General features: G+C 38.9%; 1 protein-coding gene across 1 annotated transcript in view; it reads left to right on the top strand.

Moving 5' to 3' along the window:
- The window catches only part of RBM33 (RNA binding motif protein 33), a 112,458-nt gene that overhangs the window by 10,920 nt on the left and 79,380 nt on the right, over nucleotides 1–22,158 (top strand). The window contains exons 3-7 of the mRNA XM_031061729.1: nucleotides 11,413–11,491; nucleotides 15,155–15,203; nucleotides 17,064–17,140; nucleotides 19,630–19,921; nucleotides 20,988–21,098. Coding sequence (XP_030917589.1) covers nucleotides 11,413–11,491; nucleotides 15,155–15,203; nucleotides 17,064–17,140; nucleotides 19,630–19,921; nucleotides 20,988–21,098 — 608 coding nt within the window. The remainder of the gene's footprint in view (nucleotides 1–11,412; nucleotides 11,492–15,154; nucleotides 15,204–17,063; nucleotides 17,141–19,629; nucleotides 19,922–20,987; nucleotides 21,099–22,158) is intronic.

Below are 22,158 nucleotides of genomic sequence, written 5' to 3'. Positions count from 1 at the left end.
CGGGGCAGGGCCCGCAGGGACAGCGGCCTCTGCGCGGGTGCGGGGCGATCGGGGAACGTGGGTGGGTGTTATCGAGACATTCACAGGATCACAGGATCAGTTAGGTTGGCAAATATCACTGAGACCGTCCAGTCCAACCTATGGCCGGACACCACCGTATCAACTAAACCATGGTACTGAGTGCCACGTCCAGTCTTTCTCTAAACACCTCTGGGGATGGTTGGTATTTTTCCACATAGTTTTTACAGGTACAGGTGTGTGGCTTGAGTAACACATCATTAATCTGCGGTGTAGTTGTAATTTATTTCATAGACTATGCAGAAGTAGAGGATCTCACTTGAGAAGTGTAAAATGAAATCAGTGTTTGACTGCAAGACTCTCAGGTGTTTGTTCCACTGTGCTTCTGCATGAACACAGACACTTCTGCACACGGCATTTTAATAGACAGCTTTGTGATTCTGATTAAGCAAACTTTAAAATGAGAATATTTGGTTGGGTGATTAAAAGAAAGTCTTTCAGGGGTCACTCCGTAGTCTTCAGGAGTGATACTGTTGAAAGGACTTGTGTGTTTCTGTACTTGCTTTCATTAGGAGTAGCAGTTTTTGATAAAGACTGATCAGAGTGGTCAGTTGACCCACTTGTCCTTGTCTGTACAAAAGTTTTTGGTGATTTAGTCTCTGTAAGTTGTTGTCGAGGAGGAGAGGGGTGGTTGGTTCAGTGCTCACTCAGCTGAGGGGTCTGACTGTGCTCCATGGTTGGTTTGATGGGTAACAAGGTATATATCCATAATTACATTTTTATGGGAGGTCTTGCCATACATGAAAGTAAATGTTACAAAGAAATTCCCAAATTTAGGAGTTGAGTTTGGGAAGAAGGCTAGAAAGGACAGCACTATTGGTAAAACAGCAAATAGTTTAATACCTTGAGCATTGTTATAATAGTATTAAATATACTGCAATATTAGAGTTAGTTGTCAAAAATCTTTGTGTTAATGTCTGTGGTTCCACTTGTGATGTGGAAGTAAGGTTGCCATTCATGTGCTAGGTGGAAGTTTTTGTGGTATTGTGAGGATGGAGTTATTTAAGTAAAGTTTCACTTTTGAAGCATTTTAGTTCTTGTGTTTAAAACTGCTTCAAGTTGAATGAACGTGCTTTCATGTACTGCAGCAGGCAGCCTTCAACAAAGTGGTGAAACTGCCATTTCAAGGCTGATTTTTGTTGTTGTGGAGTTCCATTTGTGCCCAAGGGTGAATTGGGATCCCTTTGTTTTAAGTGGGAGCAAGCAGTTGTTTATTCAGCGTTCACACTGTGCTCACCAGTAAATGGTGGCCACTTAAATATGATCCCTGCCCCATACAGACAGTGTTTGTTTATTGTTGGTGCAACACTTGCTGAATGGAGGAACCCACAGGTCACACACTTGTGTGGTCCATGTGACTACTCAGGGAAAATTCCTGGTTGAGGTTGTTAACTACACTTTTAAAGCCCAGTCAAGAAAGCCTAGGACTTAGAGAAATGGAATATGCAGCTGTTTTTGGGAGGGGACTGCTATCTAAAGTCAGTGGTGGTAGCATGTGAAAGAAGCTCCAAACTAAGTGATTTTGGTAATTTATAGCTTTAACTGTAGAAATTAATGTTCGGGATTTAGTTTTTGAATTTTTGGGGTGAGGAAAAGACTTTAAAATATGGACATAAGAGCACCCCACTGTTTTCTTAAAAAAAAGGCTAATGGTTGGTGAAACAGTACAAAAGAGGTATTGGGAATATAAATTAGTGTTAATTTGACATTGTAGCATAACAGCTGACAAAATTAGATAGTTTTGGCTTTGAGGATGCAGATTAAAGTTTAAGTCCTCTGGAAGGGTATGTTACAGGACTGAGAATGAAATGTGGAATGTCTGTGTTGGCTGAACATTTCAAGGTATTTAATGGAAGGAAGGTGATGTGTCTGTTGGAGAGCATCTATGGACTCATTGCTGATTTATAGTTTTTGAAGCTTTGTGGAAATAGTGGTGTGATTCTTTAGAATAAATCATTCACAAGTACTTGACCAGATGTGTTGGTGCAGCAGAGCTTTCTGAGGATGAAGGTTAAGGCTCTTTTGGTGTTGAGTTTCACAAACTAGAAAGTTTTGAAGTGATGGTCTGTGAGGTCTCTGGGAGTAATTCACAGTTGCATAATAGTTTGCAAATTCCTTAGCTAATCAGCCTGATCCAACCTGCTTCAAGTTGTAGAATGGCTGTATGTTGAAACATGAAAAGTTGAGGTGGGTGTACAAGTGATGAGGGACCTTGAGGGCTCCTAGTTGCTCATTGATAAGGCACTGGTTCCCAAACTTTGTTCCAATTTTACATACAAAAACAGAACCTGAGGAAACGCTGAATATCAACTAACATAATCTTAACAGGTGAGTATAGAGAGGATGGAGGCTTTTCTCTTCACAAGGATCCATGCAGAGCAGGCAAGGGACAGTGGCTACAAATTGCACCAGGAGAGGTTTCACTTGCTTCAAGAAAGACTCTTACCAGGGAGGATAATCAGTCGCTGGAAAAATTTCCTCAGAGACATGATGGAACTTCTGTTACTGGATGCTTTTGGGATATGTTTGGACAGGGTGCTAGATAAATTATCTCCTCTAGGCTCCCTTTTTCATGGGAGACCAGGTGGTGGTGGAGAGTGCCTTCAAACCTGGACTATTACATGGTTTAATGATCATATAAGGTAACAACCATTTTGTATAAATGCTGACTTTTCTTCTTGATATTTATCTTGATATTTCTGGAGTCAGTGTGCAGCTAGATATTAGTCTCATTTAGGGTGAGATGGTTACAGGTTAAACAGCAAACCATGTTCAGAACAAGGCAAGGAGAATATTTTCATTGTCAGCCATACTGTAGTAAGGCAAAATTATTGTAAATTTTCTTTTCAGATTAGTTTACTTCTGATGAACATCAGTGGCTTGGAAGACATTGGGTGGAGATGTCTTGGGGTTGTGAGTCATGACATGGGATGGGGTGGAGGAGGGGTTGGAGAGGGTCCATTGACAGATGTGTCCCTTCCTGCTGGAAGTCCTGCATGGAGAGTGGGTGTTTCTTTACCTCCGAGGCTGTCAGCAGCTTAATTTCATTTGAGCATGTCTGAGGTTTGCTGTTGCACTCTCAGCAATGTCAGGGCTTTAAAAGCCTCTTGTGAAGCAGTTGATAAAAAGTGGAGCAAAGCTGATCCTGCTAGCGCAGCATGTGTGGTACCTCCTGTGTGTGGTGGATTGCTGTCCAAGGATGCAGGAGAAATTGTCCAGGGTGACAGATTCAGTTGAACTTGTGCTCCAGGCTATTCAGCAGTGGCCTCCAGGGACTGGAAATAGATTCTACATTTATGCCTGGGTGATGCACACATTAAAACTCCTCCATGTCTTGGTCTAAAGAGTTTATAGTTCATGAAATAATATGCTCAGGGTGTACCAAGAACCAGTGCACTTGTGTTGTAGGACATGTAGTATTGTACTAGGAACTAGTGCCAAAAACCAGTGCCACTTCAGTGTGCTTGAGGCAGGGAGATGTCCTTTAAACACAGCAATGTTTAATCTCTGCTTTTTTGACAAGGTCTCACTCTTCTGAATGTCTTCTTTTTCAGGTCATCTGAAATAAGCATAGCCTTAGTATCAGTTGTTTTTACAATAACCAGGCTAAACTTTTTTGTATCAAATACTAAGCCTCCGATTTTAGATCACATAGAATTTGTTGTCAGAATAATTTAAGATGATGGCTGTCACAGGCTTGACCAAAAAACCTCCAAGTGACATGATTAATCCTGTGTTATGTTGTGCTATAATGCAGCCTCAGTTTTAACTATAACTTTAGTTTGCCGTGAAAGATACTGGAGAGTTTCTGGAGATTTGCAGTTTCTCATCAGTGTCCAAATCCATTTGGGAACCAAGCTCATGTGAATTTCATTTAAACTCTGTTTTCCTTCACTGTTCAGCATTTGTAATACAAAGACTATGGCACTTTTGGTTTTCCAAAGCAAATATATATTCTAGCTCAATCAGACTTTGAAAGTATTTTTTGTGACTTGGTGATTTTGGGTTTAGATGCAGTTTATTAATTAAAAAAGAAAAGGAAGAAGAGGCCCTGTTTCTTTCAAGCATTGATTAGAAAATTTCAATTCCAGACAGCATATCATAATTAGTTCTGATCTTGAATACTGCTAGTGACTTGCTTTGCATACAAACTCTAAAAAAAAAGTTGGTTATAAGAAGATAAAAATAATTTCTCTCCTGTAGAACTTACTCTTTTGCTTTATTTCTTTGAGGAAGCTAAACTTTGTCTACGGAAATAATTTGGAAGCAAAACATGAAATACACTAATTGAGGAATGTGTTAGGCAGTTGTTGGGTTGTTATACTTAGTCACCAAGTACTTAGGACTTCTATGAGTAATTGTTTACCAATATCAAGGCTGTCTGGTGTCTGTCCCTGAACAGATAAACTGAACTGTTTGTGTTTGAGTGTGGTGTATTTGTGCATCATGTGGGAGTAAGGCTGAACATGATTTTTGTGATGGTGTAGAAGGGTTGATTATTTTGTAATAAGTGGGACTGGATTCATAGTGGGTTTCATGAAGTGTTGGGTTTGTGGCACAGACTTGGATTCAGAAGTTCCTGTTGATGTCATTTTTTTTTTCCTGCCAGATGCTGTCAGGATTTGTTACCAGAAGTTTTTGTTAAACTGATGTTAACAGTACAGTTACATTGCCAGCCTGTGTTACAAGCACACACATTGCTCATGAAACCTGTTATTTTGTGTTGCCTGGCAAGAGAGACCAAAATTCAGTTCACTGTTTAGTTGTTTTTACATGGTGTATTCAGGTGCAGAAAATCAAGGTTTTACAATTCCTATGTGTTGTGTAACCTTTAACAATAAAATATGCAGAAAAATATTTTGTAGAAATATGTTATTACATAAAGACAATCTGGTAAAATGTTTTTAAGCTGGAGTCTTGCTCTTGAAATGCTGCCAAGTTGTCATGTTTAGTGTTTTGAATGGGATAGAGCAAGATGGGCTTGTTATATTCAGTATTATTGAAGAACACAGAAATGGTATTTTTCATGTGGTAAATGACCATTTCTCCTCTAATTTTCTGTTCTTTTCTTTTTTTTTTTTTTAATTTTACTGGCTCCCTTACCTATCAAAGAATCATATTTGGTTTATTTTTATTTTGCCCCAAAGCAGTGAGTTTTAGTCACTTCATTGAAAGACCTGTTGGATAAAGAGTATGTAGGACTTTTTTATCCATTGAATTATAGGATCACTGTGGCATGTCCATATTGTTTTCAATCAGGAGAAGCCTTCAGTGTCTAAAACTACAATAATAAGCTTTATGTTCATGGAAGTGTGATGCTGAAGCAAACCAGAACACAGAATTTTGAAGAGTTCAGGTTTGTGAGACAGCACCTGGTTACTGTTCCAGAAAGCTTTTAGGTGAAGGTCTAGGAGGACTAAAAATGCAGTTGTCAAATGTTTTCCTTCCTCCAGAAGTCTTGGCCATGTCACTGCAGTAAAATACTCCATCGTAGCAACAGTTGCTATGTGTGACTACCTTTTAAGGCTCTTACTACCATTTTAAGATGTTAAGAGCTCTGCAGTGTTCTGCTGATTCACCTCCTACGCTTGTGAGACTTGGCTCTGCAGCTTAAGACTTCCATTTTACACAAAAAAATTAATGAGGATTTTATTGAAAGGGTGTCCACAGAGTTAGAAACTGCCATCAGCACAACCAGAGAAGAAATGAGGCTTGTGTTTTGTGGATTTCTGGTGTGGATGATCTCTTCTCATTGAACAGGAAAACAGATACCAGTTTTGGCCATATATCACAAAACCAAGAACATAAACTGTGTGGAACAACTTGCATCACTGCTGGTGCAGCACCAGGGTAAATATCAATAAAATAGGAACCTTTTAGTGTGGGGCCTGTTGGATTTGCTGGAGATGCCCCAATGAAGGCAGGAATGAAGCATTTGACTCCCTGTTCTCAGAAGGGTAATTTATTACTATATAATACTGTATTATATTAAAGAATATTATACTAAACCATAGTAAAGAATACAGAAGGGATACTTACTAAATGCTAAAAAGATAATAATGAAAATTAGTGACTCTTTCCAGAGTCTCAACACAGCTTGGCACTGATTGGCCAAAGAGTCAAAACAACTCACACCAGAATCCAATGAAACAATCTCCAAACACATTCCACATGTGAGCACAACACAAGAGAAGCAAATGAGATAAGAATTGTTTTCCTTTTCTCTGAGGCTCCCCAGCTTTCCAGGAGAAAAATCCTGGGCAAAGGGATTTTTCAGAGAATGTGAATGCCACGGGGGCCCAAGTATGTTTGTGTTTATTGTGCTTCACAGCTGGCCAGATCCTTGCATGGCAGGCTGGTGTGACAAATCAGCCAGTGTTAGTCCTCCTCTGCATCCTGGAACTTCCCTGCCACTTTGGGAAGAGCCAAGTGGAGGACTGCTTTGGTTTTCCCTCTGTAACTGGCCTGTTCTGCTTCCTTATTCACTAAATGCTTTTTTTGGGGTTCGATAGGTCTCCTTTGGTTTGCTGTGGTTTATTTTTTTTTTACGACTGGCCTGTTCTGCTTCCTTATTCACTTAATGCTTTTTTTGGTGCTCGATAGGTCTCCTTTGATTTGCTGTGGTTTATTTTTTTTGTTTTACTTACCAGTTTTGTCTGGAAATTAGATGGGGCTTAATGTGTTTAGAGATCACCTATCAGCATCTTCCAGTTGTTACCCAGATGATGCACAAACATCATCTTGGTGAGCTTAGCTGGAGGAGGAGCTGTGGCCAGTGCCTGGCATGTCTTAGAACAGTTGCTGTGTACGAGTGCTGCAAGAGATACAGAACTTCTTCCCTGCCATAGGCATTTGAATGCTTTAAACCCTTATTTTCATGGATTTTCACCATCCACTTTTTTCCTACTATCTTCCACACAGTAATACTGAGAATTATTAAAAAAAATTAAACTTTGGCTGTTGCTCTCAGTGGTTGTGAACTCTGCTGATGGTGAGTGGTTTTATTTCTGTACAAGTTAATGTTTTACAGGCATTTAACCACCCGTGATGAAAACATTGACTTACAAATTTCTCAAGGAGAAGCAGCTATAAATATAACATTGATTGTTATTTACTGGTATTTTACAATGTTATTGCCTAGACAGGTCAAAGAAAAATAAATGTCTGTGTGGTTTCAGAAATGGAGAGAAAATGATGCCTCATGAGGACTGTTAGGTATCACAGCACATTGCAGGTGCAAGGCCTGAGTCCATTTCAGAGCTGCTGTCTCACAGATAAAGCCGACACAGAATGCTGTTTGTAGGTGTGTAACTGTTGTGACCTCCTTTTCTAAAGGAAAGCTACAACCTGCTCCAGGCTCTGACAGTCCTTAATGTCAAATTGGCATAATTTGTAACACTCAGTGTCAGCTGTCACAGAACAAATAAGCATAAAAAAGAAAAGCTGTCTCCTTCTGTCCCAAAGATCTTTATATCATGTGTGTTGAGATGGGGAGAGAAGAGATGAGAACAGGGAGGCGGAGGGAATGTGTGGAGCAGTTCTTGCAAGGTGTGAGGATTTTGTGTGCATCCTGCTAGAGGGCACTTGGGAAAGGAGCTTTGCTGGATGTGATTCAGCTCTGAATTTTGGTAGCAGTTTCTCATAAACAAGGAATAAGATGTGATAAATTTGGAGGGGTTGGAAGAGGTGGATCATGGAGGTTCATGATGTTGGCTGAGTGGTGACAGTTCAGGTGCACACTTTCCAGGTTCAGAAACTTGCCAGAACTTGGACCGTCCTTTGCTGTAATTTCATCACTAGCAGCAGTAATAGGTTGAAATGTTTTTATGGCTGTGAAACTTTGATATCTGGGTTGGAAAAGTCAGCCATGAGTTGTATCAAAAAGTGTTTCACTGTGCTGTGGAGAGAAGAAGGGTTTGGTGTGTAATTTTGTTGTCTAGATTTAAACCTGGCTGATGTGAAGGTCCATCTCTGGAAGGATTGTGTGCTAAGAGCTCAGATCTTCAAGTGCTCTTGGTTTATAATGCAGCTCTAGTGCTAAAGGGGATGCCTGAAATGAAAAAAAATATATCTTGCAAGCAGGCATAGTTTAAAAAGAATTTACAGTCTTCCTGATGGTAATTTTCTTGAGCTTAGGCAATATTTAGACACTTGTTATTTGGGTTGCTGCCAAACCAGTTGCTTTACCTTAAAAAATAATCTTTGGTGGTGGTTACATCAAGTGAGTGGATTACTGTAATCCAGCTGTAAGAATAGTGTCAGTGTAGGATGTTCGTGCCCTTAAAATGTCAGTGCACTAAGACAGGCACTGCAGCATGGTTTTGAGTGACCATAAAGAGAGCAATGTGACCTTTTTATTTTCCCCACAGTGACCACAGAATTAGTTAATTTAGTGTTCAAGAGGAAGATGGGAAATACTTGTGTATTTGTTTGGTTTTCCTCTGTGAGTGAAATAGGGATTGGAATAGGAGGTTGCAATATGTCCATGTTTGAGCAGAGAAATGTAAAACAACTGTTCTCAATGGCTTTAGATTATGCAAGTCAGTTAAAATATGAAAGATAAATTAAAATATAGACATATCTGTTGACAGTAAAGGAGAGAACCTCATCAAGGAGAATTATTTCTAGCTATTGTTTCAAAACAAAAGAGTTGCTACACTTGCCTCATGTTTCATCATGATTCTTACTGAGCACTCTTTCTTTCATAGCTGTTCATGATTGAAATTTCTGGTTTGAATATTTTTAATATAGTGATGTTGTTGCAAGATCTGGATTTTCTCTTTTTAATGTTTTTACCTTCTTGTAAGCTTCCAAGAGTCGCTAACCCTGATATTTTGATAAGATGAAGTGAGGAGTGAATAGGTTTGTCATTGTATATGGGAAATATTCGCTTAAGGATACTGGGCTGAGTTTAAAGAGCTGAAGACAGATTTGGTTTTGGAGGTTTATTAAAGAAACCAACCAAACAAAAAAACTCAGTTGAATAAAACAGTTGTTCCTTGGCAGTGTACTTGGTCAAAGAGTTGAATGCAAGTAGACTCAGGAGGGCAAGTGGATTTATGGCATTTTAGCAATCCCAATTCAGTGTCAGACTGCAAGGACTGGATTGTTTGACCTGCTATACTTTGCAGGCCGTTCAACTGCAGCAGGTTTCCCTCCATGTTGAGCATAACTTTTGTCCACTTGTTGGATTCTTACCCAAGTTGTTAAAATGTGTGAACAGAGAGTGAACCCAGCTGTGCATTCTCTGCTGGGCTGCAGTCAGAGAAGGGGAGAGGAGGTTGTGTGTATATGAGGGTATGTGCTTCCAGTTTCCTGGTGACAAGACATGATGTCTGAACAGAGCAAATGACCTTTGCATATTCTTGCAGAGAAATGGAAGTTTTTACATTTTTAAGTAGCAAAATTGTCATTTGCAAACTAAGCTATGCAAGAGGAAGTGGTGGGCTAAATTAGGGTATTTATTGAGGGAAATATGGAGCAGCAGTTGTTTCTTGGAAGGCAAGTGTGTGTTTAGGTACAGAGTGTAACCTGCTTCAGTGACTTCTGGTGGTTTTACTGCCCCAGTTGAGATGACTGATGGTTTTTCCACCCCACTTCTCTCTTGTGCTGTTGCTGGTGCTGACCTGCCCTGTGCTGTCCTGATGTTTACTCCTATTTTCACATTGCCTTTGCAGCCTCAGTGTTAGTGGCTGAGCTTGTGGCCTCCAAGGCAGGCAAAGATTTGGCAGATTTTACCTTCCCTGTATCTCAGTTCCATGCATTTCTGGGGAGCTGCTGTTTCTGGAATGTCCTTCACTGCCAGTGATTTAGCTCATGCTCTGTTTCCTTTGGGTGATCCTTGTTGCAACAGTGAGAAGAGGCAAAGCTGTGTAGTACATTCTGCGGTTTTTTATTGTTGAAGCCTGGAGATGTCAGTTGATAGTAGCTGACCATGTGCCAGAAGTGTGGCCAAGAGGGCCATCTTGGTTTGTGTGTGTGGCCAGCAAGGCAAAGGCTGTGATCATTCCTTTTTACTCAGTACTGGTGAGGTCTCAAATCCTGTGCTCAGTTTCGGGCCTCTCACTACAGGAAAGACACTGAGGTTCTGGATTGTGTCCAGAGAAGGGCAGGGAAGTTGGTGCAGGGTCTGGAGCACAAGTCTGACAAGGAGCAGCTGAGGAAGCTGGGGGAGTCAGCCTGGAGAAAAGGAGACTCAGGGGGACTTCATCTCTCTGAGAGGACCACCTGAGAGGAGGCTATAGCCAGGTGGGTCTGTCTCTTCCCCCAGGTAACAAGGGATAACAGGATGAGAGCAAAAGGCCTCAAGTTGTGCCAAGGGAGGTTTAGATTGCATGTTGGAAAGGGTTGTAAAGCTTTGGAACAGGTTTCCAAAGGGAAGTGAAATCATCATTCCTGGAAGGGTTCAAAAAACATGCGGATATGGCACTTGAGGACATGGTTTAGTGGTGAACATGGTGGTGGAACTGGTTGATGGTTGAACTTGGCAATCTTACAGGTCTTTTCCAACCTTAATGATTCTGTAATTCTATGCTGGTATTTGTTTTCTTCATGCTAATTGAAAAGTAGGAAAAGGTATTTTTGCATATTCTAGACAACATGCACACCCCATACCCACCCAGAAAATCCCATCTGTGTGGTTGCTTTGGCAACCTTTTCATTTTGAATCAAAGGTTTAAAGAAACTGAAAGAGTTAAGAATTTAGCTGGATTTAGTTAGGAGGATAGAAACAATTTATAATGATTAAGACTATACCAAGAAGAGTAGAAGTAATGGGGAATAGTTAATTATTAGCAGATAGAGTAGTTAAGGCTAAGATATAAATCACTTACTTGTCTTACTGTGTTTGAAGAAGCAGGATAAATATTTGGAGCTATTGTGAAAATGAAGAAACTGTGCCCTACACCTGGGCCCTGAAACTTGAGCTATAGCCAGGGGGTCCAAAGTTGCCAGCAAGGCAGAAGTTAAAGGTCACTGTGCTCTCAGAAGACCACAGACCCATTTGGAAGCCCACTGACTTAATTCAGCCAAGAGACTGTGCAGGTGTAAAAAGAACTTTGGACTCATTTTAATACATTTTAATAGGAAGTGGTGGTACGTGGGGTTAGGTAATGCATCTGTATAGGTGTATTGGGTAATTATAGGAATTTGTAAGACTTTTGTGAATAAATGGAGAGCCAGAGCTCTGTGAATTTTGTACATCTTTGGGAAGTCACTCCCAAAGTGTGCCCAGTGCTGTCAATGAACACACCACTTTCTAACTAGTTGGAGAATTCTATTCTGTGCTTCAGTTTCAGTAAGGATTATTTAATGTAGTCACATTTTTTTTTACAGATGATGACTTTGATCAGTTTGATAAGCCTGGCGCGGAAAGGTCTTGGAGAAGAAGAGCTGGAGATGAGGACTGGGACAGGTAGGTAGAATATTTTCATGTTCTGTTCTGTATGCTGAATTGCATTGTTCTGTTTTCCCATTCTGGCATTTTGTACTCTAACATTTAGAGCAGTGCACATTTAGATTCTAATGAAGATGTTGTTTTGCATGTGTCAGCCAGGGCTAGGATGTGCCAAACATGTACTTGCCTTGAGGAGTATAGAGCATTATGAAGGGATGCCTTTTAAAATTGGATAAATACAAAGTATTTGTGGTGTGTAATTTGGCAATTAATGTTTTGGTTTTGCTTTTAAATATTTAGCAAAGCTAGGTGGTTTAAATATAATTTGCTAGTACTTGAATTTGCCCAACTTAATTTTTAAAATATTTTTTACTTTAATGTTTAAATTAATTTAATGTTTAAATTTTTTTACTTTGGTCTTTAAATTCCTATCCTCGAAGTTCTACTTCAGTTTTAAATTGGGGAGGAGGAAGAGAGACATGGGTTTCTTCAACAATATGACTGTTCTAAAGCTAGAGAAGTGTGTGTGCTCTGGGTTATTTTGGGGGAGAATGTTTGTTCTTTTATGAGACAGGAATCAAGCTGCTATAGCTACACTGATCTGCTGTTTCTGGGAGAAAACATTTCACTTATTTCTGTTATTTTTCTATGATTCCTTCTTAGTAATAGACTTGTTCAGACTTTGCCAGTGGTTTTCACTCTAAAAGGGAGAAAAAATATTCCAAGTAGGTTTCTGTCTTCTCTAATAATCACTCAAGTGATTGTAGTAAACAAATTTTACTGTAAGTAGTTTCCCACTGAGCTGAGCCTTTGGAGTAAATCAACTGCTCTACATTTATTGTCATTCCAGAGGCATTAGTTTCCTCTTCCTTGGTGTTCTGCTAGGTTGAGTGGGTAGTTCTCATTGCTGCAGGAGTGTGTGACTGAGGAATTTGCCAGTAGCTCTGGTATATCCAGGGTGTTCTGCTGTTTGCTGATGAGCAGTGCCTGCTCTCTGTCAGGCCAGTGCAGCTGTTAGAGAGTTGGATGCTGAGGTGCACCAAGGAGCTGCTCTGCTTTGAAAGTGGAATTAAAATAACTTGCTCAGGCTGGGTCTCTCCTGGGCTGCCTCCTGTACCCAGGATGGGCTGTTCAGAAACCTTAAAATTGCAAGCAGAATGTTTTGTGTTAGGATATTTTCTGAACTTTTGGCCTTTGGTGCATGAATGAGTGGGCTCTTAGCTGCTGACTGGTCACATTCAGGTTTAGCTGCACTACTCATCACTTGATAAGATCTGAAAGAGTCAAGCAGCTGTTACATCAGAAGTTGGAAGCTTTTACCCAGTGGCAAACTGCTTGTGCAAAGCTGGTTTTAATAGGGCTTGACAGTAGTTTTAGAGTATTTTCACCAAGCTGAGACTTTGAAGTATACAAGGATTTAGTTTTAGAAAAATGTTTTAATTTATGTGTTTATTATTAGCTGTATTTCATTAAAGAGAGGTGATCAGAAATTCAGGAGTGAAATTGTGAGGGAAGTGGTTTCAGTTGCAGAGCAGAAGATTCTGGAGTTTTCTTTTGCTGATCATTTCAGAAGAGCTTCAGATTTGGCTGCTTACAAAGGAGCTTGAGATAGTTCCACTTTACTTGCAGGTTTTTCACTGTTACTTTGTGTACTCAAAAAGTTACTCATGGTCATTTTTCTTCTTTTAATTTATCAATGAAAATACTGAATGATCCTGAATATTTTAGTAGGTTTTGAAGGGCACCCTGTGAACTACTTTTTGCTTCTGATACAAACTTCATTTATATCCTAGTGTTAATTTTTTTGACTGTCAAGCAATAGGTCAAAGTTTCTGAAAATTTAGAATATGTTTGCAGTTAATTCTGGAGATCAAATGTTAACTTTTTTTCTAAACAATCACTTCAGGAATGGTTTTTAGTAATGTGGTAAATATGTCTAGGTATGTTTAGGTAATTAAATTAATATTTCAGTTTCTTTTGCATTCCTTTCCTTAATCTGAATTTCTTGCTACTGAGCTTGGTTTTTATCTTTGAATGCTGTTGTACCATATGCTCTTGCCATCTCTTGGAATTTCTCTAGTGCAGTTTTATTAAAAGCTGTCGATGGTTGGCCATAGTGCTGGGAAATATTTTCAAACATTTTGGTGCATTTGTCAGATAACTGACAGTTGGAGAGATTAGTGGGTTTTTTTAAGAGACAAAATTGAAGTAGGAAATTCTTCTGCAGCCATTTCTGTTCCATAGAGTCTCCTGTCTCTAAAAGAAAAGGCTGAAATTCTAGTCAGTTTGCTCTTTGGAATGTGTGGTATGTCTTATCTCCCAGTTTTTGTTTAATATTACATTGAGCACAAAACAATTGCTATTTGTTAATGTTCAGTCATTCCTGGAAATATTTGTGACCAGTAACAGTGGATAAATTCTGTATACTGATGTTAATGTCCTATTTAGGACTTATTTGGTGTATCATTTGTTCTTTCCTAGCCCCACAAGAGTTTACAACCCTCACTACCCCTTCCCTCCTATGTTATCTGTACAGTAATTAGCTCTGAAAGAGATTGATCCATATGAAAACCAACTGATTTACATTTTGGGATTGTCTCCCCATTTTCAAGCATTTGCCATTTAGTTTTAAGGAACTTTTACACAAATTCCTTTTCAGTTCATATAGGCTGTTCTCACTTGGGATGATTTGGGTTTTATGTACTACCTAAGGGGTGGTGGGTTTTGTTTCTCTTTGGTTTTTTTAAGGTGTGCAGGTACAAATAGTCTCCTCTGAAATTACAGCTCATATTTCCAATCACTGGCATCTCATTTTAGTATTGATATGCATATTCTAATACATGTTTTTGTCAGTAACAAGTGTTTATTATTGAAGGGGAATCTGGTCATCCCTGTCACTAGATAATTCTTTCACTGAAGGAGAAATGAAATTAGGCAATTTTTCTGAAGTTTAGCTCACCTTGGATGTAGTTCCTTGCGCTGAATTGTATTGGGACAGTTGCACTGTGATGGCAGAAATGTTGTAAGCCAATATTTCTGTGCTTCCTGAATTCTGGGGCACAAATATAGAACTGATGAAACATGCATTTGATTTTGTCACCCTACAAATGTGTGTTTGACCTTACCCTTAACTTGAGGAGGAGGAAATGAAGTATTTATGCAAGATCAAGGCCTAAGCCTGGCTTTGAGGACAGATCTAGGCTCCCAAGCCAGGCAGCTTCCCAGGCTCCCAGCTCCTTGCTGAGTGCCCCTTGGGCCACATGGGGACCTGTGGACTGAGCCTTGCCCACAGGACATTGCTGTCTCATGTCCTCCCTGGGGAGCTGGAAATCAGCAGTTTGGGGTTTGGACAGTGTGTCCAAATGGCCTTGGAGTGAAGGATCTGGAATGGCTGTGTTTTGGCTGGCTGTGCCTGTTCCTTTGTTGTGTTTAGTTGAGGGGATATGGAAAGGAGAGCATACAGAAATGAAATGCCTGTGCAATACAGACTTATTTAATATGTATGACTTGTTGTTTCACTGAAAAGACATACCTTTTATTTCCTGAGTGCTTTACTAAAATAGGCTTTGTTTTGGCTTGGCAACAATCCTCCTTAAGGCAGTTTTTTAAGGCATATGCCCTGTAAGGTTTTTGGGTTTGTTTTGTAAAGTTCAGCTTCTTAAATTTGTTACTGTTTTACAGTGAACTTGATGATGACTTGCTTGGAGAGGATTTGCTAACTGGAAAAAAGGTAAGAGTTATGCATTAAAATTGCAGATACTAAAATGTGAATGTTGTTCAGCTTAGACAGTTCAGGTGTTTGGTTTGACCTTGTGTATTTTACAGTCACCTCCCCAAAGCACAGCCACAGGTACCTGAGGTCGGCCTTACTGCCAGAGCATTCTGCACCCAGGGCTTTGTTTCCTTTTGTGAAACACCTCCAAGGTGGCTTTTTAAAATAAAACTTAGAGGAAAAGTTTGTTTTCAACCCATTTAGGTCTCCTGAATGCTAATTAGCATGATGGAGAATTTAATCCAAGTGCCAGTTTTCTGGCTGTTAAAAATCACTTGTCAAAGTACCAGCAGTATTTACCAGAGAGGAAATAAAAAAGCAGTCATTGTTGTCTGTGAAAGTTCACACTCAGTCTGCATTATCTGCCAGCTCATTGCCTGATGAGTAAACAGAGGATTTCCCCTTTAAAGTGAGGGGAAAAATGTAGCAGCAGCTAAAACTGGGGAACATAAACAAGTTTTCCCCATGTCTGCTATAAGACTATTCCTGCTAGTACCTATTTCCAGGATTGATCTCTGGGAAAAGAGCTAAATGTATCTTTGGATTTGCCAGATATCAGTAGGAGAGACAGGACTTATGTTTGAGAAATCAAATTGACAGGTCACCTCTTTCTATATTTTATCTTCTAAATGAAGATAGTAGTAGTTGAAAGTAGTGTTGAAAGTAGTTTTAAGAGTAGTTTTTGAAGTTTTAGTTGGAGATCAATAGGTTGTTAAGAAACCCAGCTCTATTAACAGTTGAGCTTTATTTGTTGTAGGTTTTTATAACCATACTCTAAGTGGTGGAAATTAAGCTTCTTGAAATTATTGTAACTTCTGTAAGCATTTCCTATTAAAGATAGTAAGTTCCTTATTCTTATGTGCTGGTTTAAAGAGAATAAAATTCCAGGATAATGATTGCAGGTGTTTGTTACACAGTTACCAAAACCAGAAGCAGTTAACATTGAATGGAGGTGATAAAGCTACTTACTTGTATTTAAAAATTATATATGTGAGTACTAACCAGTACTTGATTCTCCAGTGTATTATGGTTTTTTTGTGCTTTTTCTATTCTTCTTTTTAATTTACCATGTTACAGGGCAGTAGCTGTGGGTTTGGACTTATGTGATGGGGTAATAATTTCTTAGATTTCTTAGAAAGTTTTCCCTGAGTTATTTAGGCTAAACTTCCTTCTGTTTAATCTCATCCCAGTACTTGTAGATAAATCTATCTTTGTGTAACCTTTCTGGCCCTATTACTTTAAAGGTTGGAAATGTTGCTCAGCAGAACTGCAGTTATCTCTCCCTAGGGGGTAATTATTAAAAAAAAAAAAAACCCAACTGAAAGTTGTTTAATTTGAGAGACAAATTAGGAGGTTTTTTTCCTTCTCTTACAAAGTAATAATGATTTTTCAGTTTTCTTTATCATATCCTTTCCTCCAGTCTCCGATCTCTTCTCTCTAGAAATTGTAATTCATTTGTTTTCTTGACTTGTCTAATGCATCAAGGTCACAAGGCTGTGTACAAGAGCTTGCCTTTCTTCATGGTCTGTCTTAAGTGAGGTGTCATCTTTGGCCATATTTGAGAATGGATCAGTGAAAAAGAAGTGTTGATAAACAAATTTGAGTTCTGTAAATTTCCTTAGGATTGTCAAAGATGTATAAGATATATTTTAAGATTTGTGATTGTGTGTTGTGTGTTTTTCCTCATTGAATTGCATAATTTCTTTGAAGATATGGTCTTACTTTGAGATGTATTCTTCATAAAAAATATTTAGCCTTCAGTACTTAGTTAAAAGTTTGTATCTTTTGTGTTCATGATTGACTTTTTTTGAAACCTAGAATCAGTCAGACTTGTCAGATGAAGAGCTGAATGATGACCTTCTGCAAAGTGACAATGAAGAGGAACAAGAATTTCGGTATTTCTTTTTTGAATCTTGTTTTGGATAACTCAAAGCTACGAATGACTCCTGTTACTGATAACTAATAACTACTAAACTAAAGTTATTGGTATATACTTAAAATAGTTCTGCTTTTTACCTAGCCAGCTTAGTGATGTTAACAATGCTACTGAGTACATTATATATACATTTCAGTAAAACTATTTTTTGTTTATTTTGATCTAATAAATTTATTCAAATCTCTGAAAAACCTATAAGAAGAAATAATGTCATCTGCTGTGCATATAGAATTAATTATAAGCACTTACAGAGCTTTCTTTACTGCCTCAGTATTGCTTGCTGTGGTAAGCTTCCTTCTCCTATGCCTGATGATTTTTTGCCTTTTCTTTATCACTTTTATGTATGCTCAGTACACTTAGCATGCATACTTATAATTCCTGAAGTCTGATAATTTATCATGGTCTTAGTTCTGTTAGGTCAGGAGAGCAAACATCCTAAAGGCCTTGTAGTAGGAGGCTGGAAAACCCTACACTATCTTGGAAAACCAAGGTCCTCTCTAGAATCCATCCTGTAGATTGGAGATTTGGCCCAGCCAGGGGGGAATTCCTCAGGATGGGAGAATATCACACTATTCATTCAAACCTCTCATTGGGGACATCTTTGTTAGATATGCTGATTTGTAAGGTCTGTAAATTGTAGATGGGATCTATCATGTGTTGTGTGCATTTTGTACGTTCCACCTTGGTGAAGTGGTGCACCATAAGGATCCTTATTAAATACCAAGGTAAAACCCCTTTATCCCTTAACTGTGTCTGGCTCTTAATTTTTAGGACCAAGGGCATCACTCCTGTATGGTCTTTTTCTGCCATCTTTCTTTTAAAAATCTGTCTTACCTCCTGAAACTCCAAGGAGGGGAATTTGTGACTTAAATATTTGTGTACAATTACACAGCAGAAAATTTTGAACAGACTTAATAGGATTAAGATATTTCCATGGGAGTTTACTGAGAATCCTGCCCTGTGAATACCCTGTAGTAATACAGTTTCTCAGCTGAATTATGGGCATTACAAGTCAAAATTAGTATCTTGTTGTTTTTGCTTTTCAAGCTGGAGTGAAGTAGGAGAGAAGATGCTTGTAATGCCAAAGTGATGCAGTGCCATTACTGCTTTTACTGGCCTGTTTTTCAAGCTTTCCCTTATTGCATGCTGTGCAGGGCATGCCATCTGAAGGGCTGTGAATGTACCTATATGTATAACATGCATAGGTGTATCTCCATCTCTGAGATCTCCTGTATTAGCTGTAATGGGGATAAGGACTCCTGTCCTTATGTTGGACTGATGAGGGTGTGATAAAATGCTCCACCATCAGTCTCTTCATTGGCTGCCATTTTCCTCTCTGCAGGAGTGAGGGTTGGACTGTTCCCTTCGAAAAGGGGAATCCCAGTTACAGTTCTTGGCTGTTTTTAGGCTGTATGTCCTCCTTGAGACACCTGGGTAGCAGGGATGGCTGTGTGGGCAAACACAATGATGATAGAACAGCTCAAATGTGATAATATTGCTCAGTGGAAACAGGTTTCTGTAGACAAGTTTAGCATTTTTAGCAGTTTTATTGCCAGAGAGAGCCTTTCCCTTCTCCTTATGTTTCCAGTCAACCTCATGTTTCTGTAGTTGGGAGGGTAATGATAATCCTGCATAATGTCTTCACTTTTGTTTTAAATCTCTCTCTTAGAGATGCAAATAGCTCAAAGCTGCCTGGGTCTTGTTCCCCCAAACTTGGGAAAATGGAGAATGATAGGAATGTTATTTAAAAAAAAAATTCTTTGTGTTTCTTATACACAGAGCTCTCAAATCAAGAGCTAGTCTGCTGTTGGTTAGTTGCTTTTTTGTGTTGATAGCACTGGCTTTTGTAAACAGTAAGCCCTGAGTTTTGCTTTGCCTGCCTGAAGATTATAAACTTGACAGTTTTTCTATTGATTGGGTTTTTTTTCAGTGTCTGTGCTAGTTAAGAATGTCTTAATCATTTACATTACAGTTTTGACTATTTGTTTTATATTAAGTAGAACATTAAATCTATCATTAAAATGCAAGTTTGAATTCAAGATAATCAAGAATGAACAATGTTAATACATTTAGTAAAAAGTATTTTACTTGTGTATTCTAAAAGATTGGGAAAACAGATGCAATTATAGTCATTTTGTGTATTTTTTTTTTGTTATTCTTGGAATTAAAATTGAATTTGGTCTGCTTTGGTTACCAAGCAGGACTTTTGCCAGTTTGACCTGCTAAACCATCTGGTTGGTTTGATTCCCCTGGTCAAATAGCCTGCAGCTGGTGATAAGCTGCATTTTAGTATGCATTATGAGAACATGGCATGGAGTCAGACAGTATATGGGGTATAATTCTATCCACCAACTTGGAGATTTTATGTTTGTTGGCTTAGTTTTGCTGAATCTTTGTGAGTAGTTGCCAGTTAGACTTGAGCCTCTGAATTGTGCCCCTGTCCCACAGCTCTCCAGGTGTCACAGTGAGCCTCAATGCCACATCTGGCATCCTGACATCCTACGAGTCCATCAGCGACCCCTCACTGGAACACGAGTCTGAGTATGACCAAGGGGAAGATGAAATTGGTTATGACAAATCTGAAGCACCTGAAGAATATGCCTCAGAGTATGCAGAGGAAGGACATTATGAAGGCAATGATCCTGAGCTGACAGAAGACCAAATAGAATATGGGGAAGAGCCTGGAGAAGAAGATGAAGTGTTAGACCTTGAAATCAATGAACCCCTAGATGAATTTCCAGTGAGTTTCCTTCTATTGTATCTTCAAAGATAACATTGCTTCACGTGCATAGGGTTTTAGAATGATTTAAAATCTGTTTACCTCCCTGGGGAGGAGGGGAAATTAGACCTATTATCACTGTCTGCCAGTTTCTTTATCTAGGCTGTGACAAAGTTTGTGTTGACAGCTTGTTTGGCGGTAGGTAATGCTCCTTTGTCATGCTGGAAAGCAGTTGAGAATCATGACCTTGAGGGTTGTATCCTTAAGGAAGAAAACTGCTTTGTGTGGTGGAGATACACTGCCAATTGTTAGAAGTACTTAATGCAAAAGCTTTTATCCAGGCTTTAGACAAGATCTGATAAAGTCCTTCCAAGGTGAAAAGATTATTGACCTGCTAAAGACATCTTTAAGGTGCTAATATCCCAAAGTGATTGATGTCCTGCTTGTTCATCCTTTTTGTAACTGAGAGCTGTCTAAACCTGAATAAAGAGATTGGAGGTTAGTTCAGAAAATGTCACCTGCATAATTCAATTTAATTTAAGCAGCATATTAGAGAACATGCACTGACTTTAATTGTTAATGAAATGATTTAATCTTAATCAAAACTGTATGTGATCAGTGACATGTTTCAAAATACAAGCAAACTTGAGCAAGATTTTGCTTTTGTTTTATGTTCATAATTTTTCACAGTTGAACCCACGCATATGTAAGCCACTGCAGAATGCTTTAAGAATGGGTGAAATCTGATGTTAGTGTGCTATGGCCAGAAAGTCCTGCAGTGTTTGCTTCATGAATTTGTAATCAGTGGATGCTGATGTATAGAAGTAGTTGGGACAAACAGTATTAAATGGGATCTTTATGATGACATTGCTGGGATATGAATGGAAACTGTTTTGGTTTTGATAATATTGAAATCACTGTTTACTTTAAACCCTGCTAATTATGCTGTATGTGTGCCATATCACTTACAGTTGACTGTTCCCAGAGATGCAATACTTCTCTTCCACTCTGGAAGCTGCAGCAATGCAGTCAGACCCCACCCATTCATTGGCCTTGTGTCTTTTCACCTTCCTGTGTACTGCTTTAGGATGAAGATTACATGCAATCCTATAATGAGCAAGCAATGGAAGAACAAGGAGAGTATGCAGCTGATGAAGAGTTGGGAGAAACCCAGACAATGGCTAATGAATCAGAAGAGGTATGTAATGAATTTAATGGAAATTTTAAATAATTAGTGCTGTTACAATTAATTTTGTAGAATTGACCCTACTGCTGGTAAGAATTCATGCAACTTTTCCAGTGTTGAATTATTGGTGGTAGTACTCTGTGTATAAAATGAATTGTGATAGCATCTATATTGTCAGATACATCAGATCCTTTCTCCCCCTTGGGATTAGAATCATAAGGGAAAGCCCTAAATGTGCATATTTAATTTTCAACATTAGAAATTTCTGGGGCCCATTTGGGTAGGAAATGACAGTAATACTGCACAGTCTGTTCAATCTCCAAGAGCTGTGGCGCTTCCCTTTCCAGATTGATCATTGGTGCTGTTGGGATGTACATACAGTTCTTGGGTATCACCCTTTGAGGGAGGGGAGTGTAAGCATGGAAGATTTGGTATTTTAGACAGGCAAAGAGATTGTTTTGAAAGTTGTGTTGAGACAGAAATTCCTGTGAGATTTACCTTCTTCAGTGAGGATAATGGAGAGTTCATTCCTTTGCAATGAGAAAGCTTATGCCAAAGTCTGCCAAGTATGCATTCACTAATTATAGCATGGTAGTGATGTTAAAAGGTTTTTTAGCTTTTTATATGTTTTTCATATATCTGTAGCATTGCAGATTTTTAATATATATTTGTGTAGCTTCTAGTATTTTTCCTTCCCTCTCTCACAGTTTAACAAACCTTTACTCTACATTCTTGAAATTCTGTTTAGTCTTATTCTTAAGAAGATAATTCCTGACAAGGACATCTTATGTTCTACCAGAACCTAAGAGACATAACAAGAAAAAAGGGGAAGAAGCCCGTGGACTAGCTGACCCAGAGGGCTGGGTTACTGGCAGAACTGATTTACATCCACTATTGGATGTACTGGCTAGATCAACTAATTAATTGACCTTCTAAAAATAATAGAAATCCCGTGTCGTGCCTGTGCAATGCCGTATTTTGTGCACCTGCAAGCTTTCATAAAAGAGTTGCTTTTTTATCTTACCACTTCAACTGTGTTGCAGGGTTTTTCCTTTTGTTATTAGGCAAGAGT

This window comes from Geospiza fortis, unplaced genomic scaffold, assembly GCF_000277835.1.
Source record: "Geospiza fortis unplaced genomic scaffold, GeoFor_1.0 scaffold282, whole genome shotgun sequence".
Lineage (NCBI taxonomy): Eukaryota > Metazoa > Chordata > Aves > Passeriformes > Thraupidae > Geospiza > Geospiza fortis.
The sequence above is the reverse complement of the archived record's forward strand: the minus strand, read 5'-3'. Positions and strand labels throughout refer to the sequence as shown.